The 2,500-nt window shown below is 67.6% G+C and overlaps 1 protein-coding gene across 1 annotated transcript in view; it reads right to left on the bottom strand.

The window, feature by feature from the left end:
- The window catches only part of PFL1_05403 (uncharacterized protein), a gene marked incomplete at both ends in the record, with an annotated part of 2,611 nt that extends 903 nt beyond the window's left edge, over nt 1–1,708 (bottom strand). Inside the window, 2 exons of the mRNA XM_007882935.1 lie at nt 1–1,181; nt 1,332–1,708. The exon at nt 1–1,181 is cut by the window's left edge and continues 779 nt beyond it. Of these exons, the coding sequence (XP_007881126.1) occupies nt 1–1,181; nt 1,332–1,708 (1,558 nt within the window). The remainder of the gene's footprint in view (nt 1,182–1,331) is intronic.
- Nucleotides 1,709–2,500: the final 792 nt, after the last annotated feature.

Raw genomic sequence — 2,500 nt, 5'->3', positions numbered from 1 at the left:
GGTACGAGCTCTGGGCAATCATGTGGTTGAGGAACTTGCCGGGCAGGCCCGGGTAGAGGGCGCACATCTCGTCCTCGGTCCACAGCTCGACCATGCCCCAGAACTCGCGCGGCACGCTCGAGCGGAGCACGTTGAGGCGGTCCCACTCCGACGTGAACACGGCCAGGTGGCGGCCGTGGACCTCGACCAGGATGCGGATGTCGTAGGGCGTGTTGGGGTTGTTGAGCGACAGCTCGCTGATGAGCGCGCGCATGTTGAGGATGTCGTCCTCGCGCCACGGGTAGCCCTCGTAGGCGCGCATCACTAGGGCGGTCCGCTTGGTCTCGGGCGTGGTGCGGTGGTGCTTGCGCTTGTTGCTTCCACTGCCGCCGCTGCTGCTGCTATCGCCGCCGCCGCCGCCGCTGCTGCCCTCGTCGTCATCGCCTCCAACGACGCTCGAGTGCGGGTCGAAGCGGTCGACGCCGCCGGCCATGCCGCGGTCGTGGGTGCGCTTTTCATAGCAGGCGTCCATCAGCGCCTTCCAGTCCGGGTAGCTGCTGGGGCCGAGCTCCTCGCTTTGCAGGTTGGCCCGCCACAGCCGGTCGCGCAGGTGGCGCTCCCAGTCGCCCTCGCTCATGCCCGCCGGCTTCTCGGGCCCGTAGAGCGGGTCAACCTTCTTCTTCTTCTGCCGCTTCGGCTTGTCGCCGCTCTGCGACTTGGCGCCAAAGGCCTGCTGCGAGGCCGCCGAGCCGTCCGCTTCGCCGGCACCGTCCGAGGCAGAATCGACCTCGCCGTCGTCGCTGCCGTCGGCGCTGGCCTTGGACTTGGCCTTCTTGATCGGCTTGACATTGTCCGGATCGTCGTCGTAGTCGTCGAGCTGCGTCAGCAGGTCCTCGATCTCCTCGGGGTCCTTGCGGTAGGTGATGCCGAGCGCATCGTCGGTATACATCTCGTAGCGGGCGCGGTAGGTCATGCACTTGGTCGGGTCCATGCCGGCGGCCTCGTAGCTGCCCACCAGCGGGATGGGGTGGCTGTCGGGCGTGTCGTAGGTCTCGAGGGGCGCGCGCGGGACGGGCACGCCCTTGGGACCGAGGCATGCCGAGAACTTGGGAGGGACAATGGGCCGCTGCGGCGCCGCCGAGCGAAACGGGCTCGACGCCCCCGGCTTCATGCCATGCGAGATGATCGGGTACGGGTCGACGCTGCGAGGTGAAGAGATGGGGAGCGAGAGGGCGAGGATGGGCAGAGAGGAACGAGAAACGAGAGTCGGAGTGGCCGGTCGTCAGCGCAGCGGAACCTTGGAGAGCGCACGGGAGGGTTCCTGGGGCACGGCTCGACGGTCGCCCACTCACCGGTAGTAGGTCATCTCGCGCCACTCGGTCGACATGGCGCCAAAGATACCAAAGGCAGCGAGGGTGCCAAAGAGCGCTACAAAGACGAGTGTCTTCCACCTCCGCAGCAAGAGGCCGAGCACGCGCTGGAGGGACGTCGGTATCCGGATGACGTAGAAGCCGCCGTACTTGCCGAGGTTGAGCACAAAGGTGCCCGGGACGCCGCCCGGGCTAGGGACGCTGCCGCCATGCGGGGGCGAGCCTGGCCGCGAAGGGGTGCGGGACCCGGTGGGCGTCTGGGGCAGCTGGTGGAAGCGATATGGTGGCGGCGCGTTGCCGCCGGACGAGGACGAGGACGGCGACATGGATGGCGAGAGGAACGTCGACTTTTCCGACATGGTCGTCGGCCCGGGGTTCAGGGCGGGGCAAAGGAGATGAGCTCACTCGGTCCAATCAGTGGGCGGAGCGAGCGAGCGAGGCAGGCAGAGGCCGAGGCAGGCCTGAACGGCAGCGGGCCCGGGTCGTCTCTGCTTTGCGGCTTGTCAAGCCTCGAGCAGCAGAGACTTTTTGACTGAAACCGACAGAGACAGCGCTCGAGGGCGCAGGTAGGGCCAAATGTGCTGCCCGATGACGGTCGTGGAATGCACCGATGGGAAGCAATAGCGTTGCTGCGCGTGGAAGTGCGAAGTGCTGTGCTAGGCGTGAATGACCCCTTGCCCGTGGTGGTGATGGTGTAGTCGTCGGCGGCGCCGCCCTGACTGCCTGGGTGGTTGGTCGCGCCTCTCGTCCCGCAGGCGGCTGCGCGGCGGCTGGTCGTTGTCGTGTATGGACGGGGTAGCTGCGGTGGCGATGGCGACGGCAATGGCGATGGCGATGGCGGGGATGCTAGCTGACGGTGGGCCAAGAGAAGTCGAAAGCAAAGGAGGCGAGAGACGGCCGCGAACAAAAGGGCAGAGAACGTCGAGGGTTGGATTGATGATGGACGATGGTTGGCTGGAAGTGGATCGGTCGGCGGGCAGCCAGGCAGCGGGCGAGCGGGCGAGCGGGCGTGCGGGCGAACGGGCGAGCGAGCGAGCGATGCGGATTTGATTGGCTGCCCTGCCGGGGGGGGAGGGGGGCTGCTGCCTGCCCGCTCGCCCAGCCTCTCTTGCCCGCTGCCTGTGCTCGCCTCTCGCCCGCCTGGCCTGGCC

Source organism: Pseudozyma flocculosa (assembly GCF_000417875.1).
Source record: "Pseudozyma flocculosa PF-1 unplaced genomic scaffold scaffold00019, whole genome shotgun sequence".
Taxonomy (NCBI): domain Eukaryota; kingdom Fungi; phylum Basidiomycota; class Ustilaginomycetes; order Ustilaginales; family Ustilaginaceae; genus Pseudozyma; species Pseudozyma flocculosa.
This window is presented reverse-complemented; position numbering and strand designations above follow the sequence as displayed.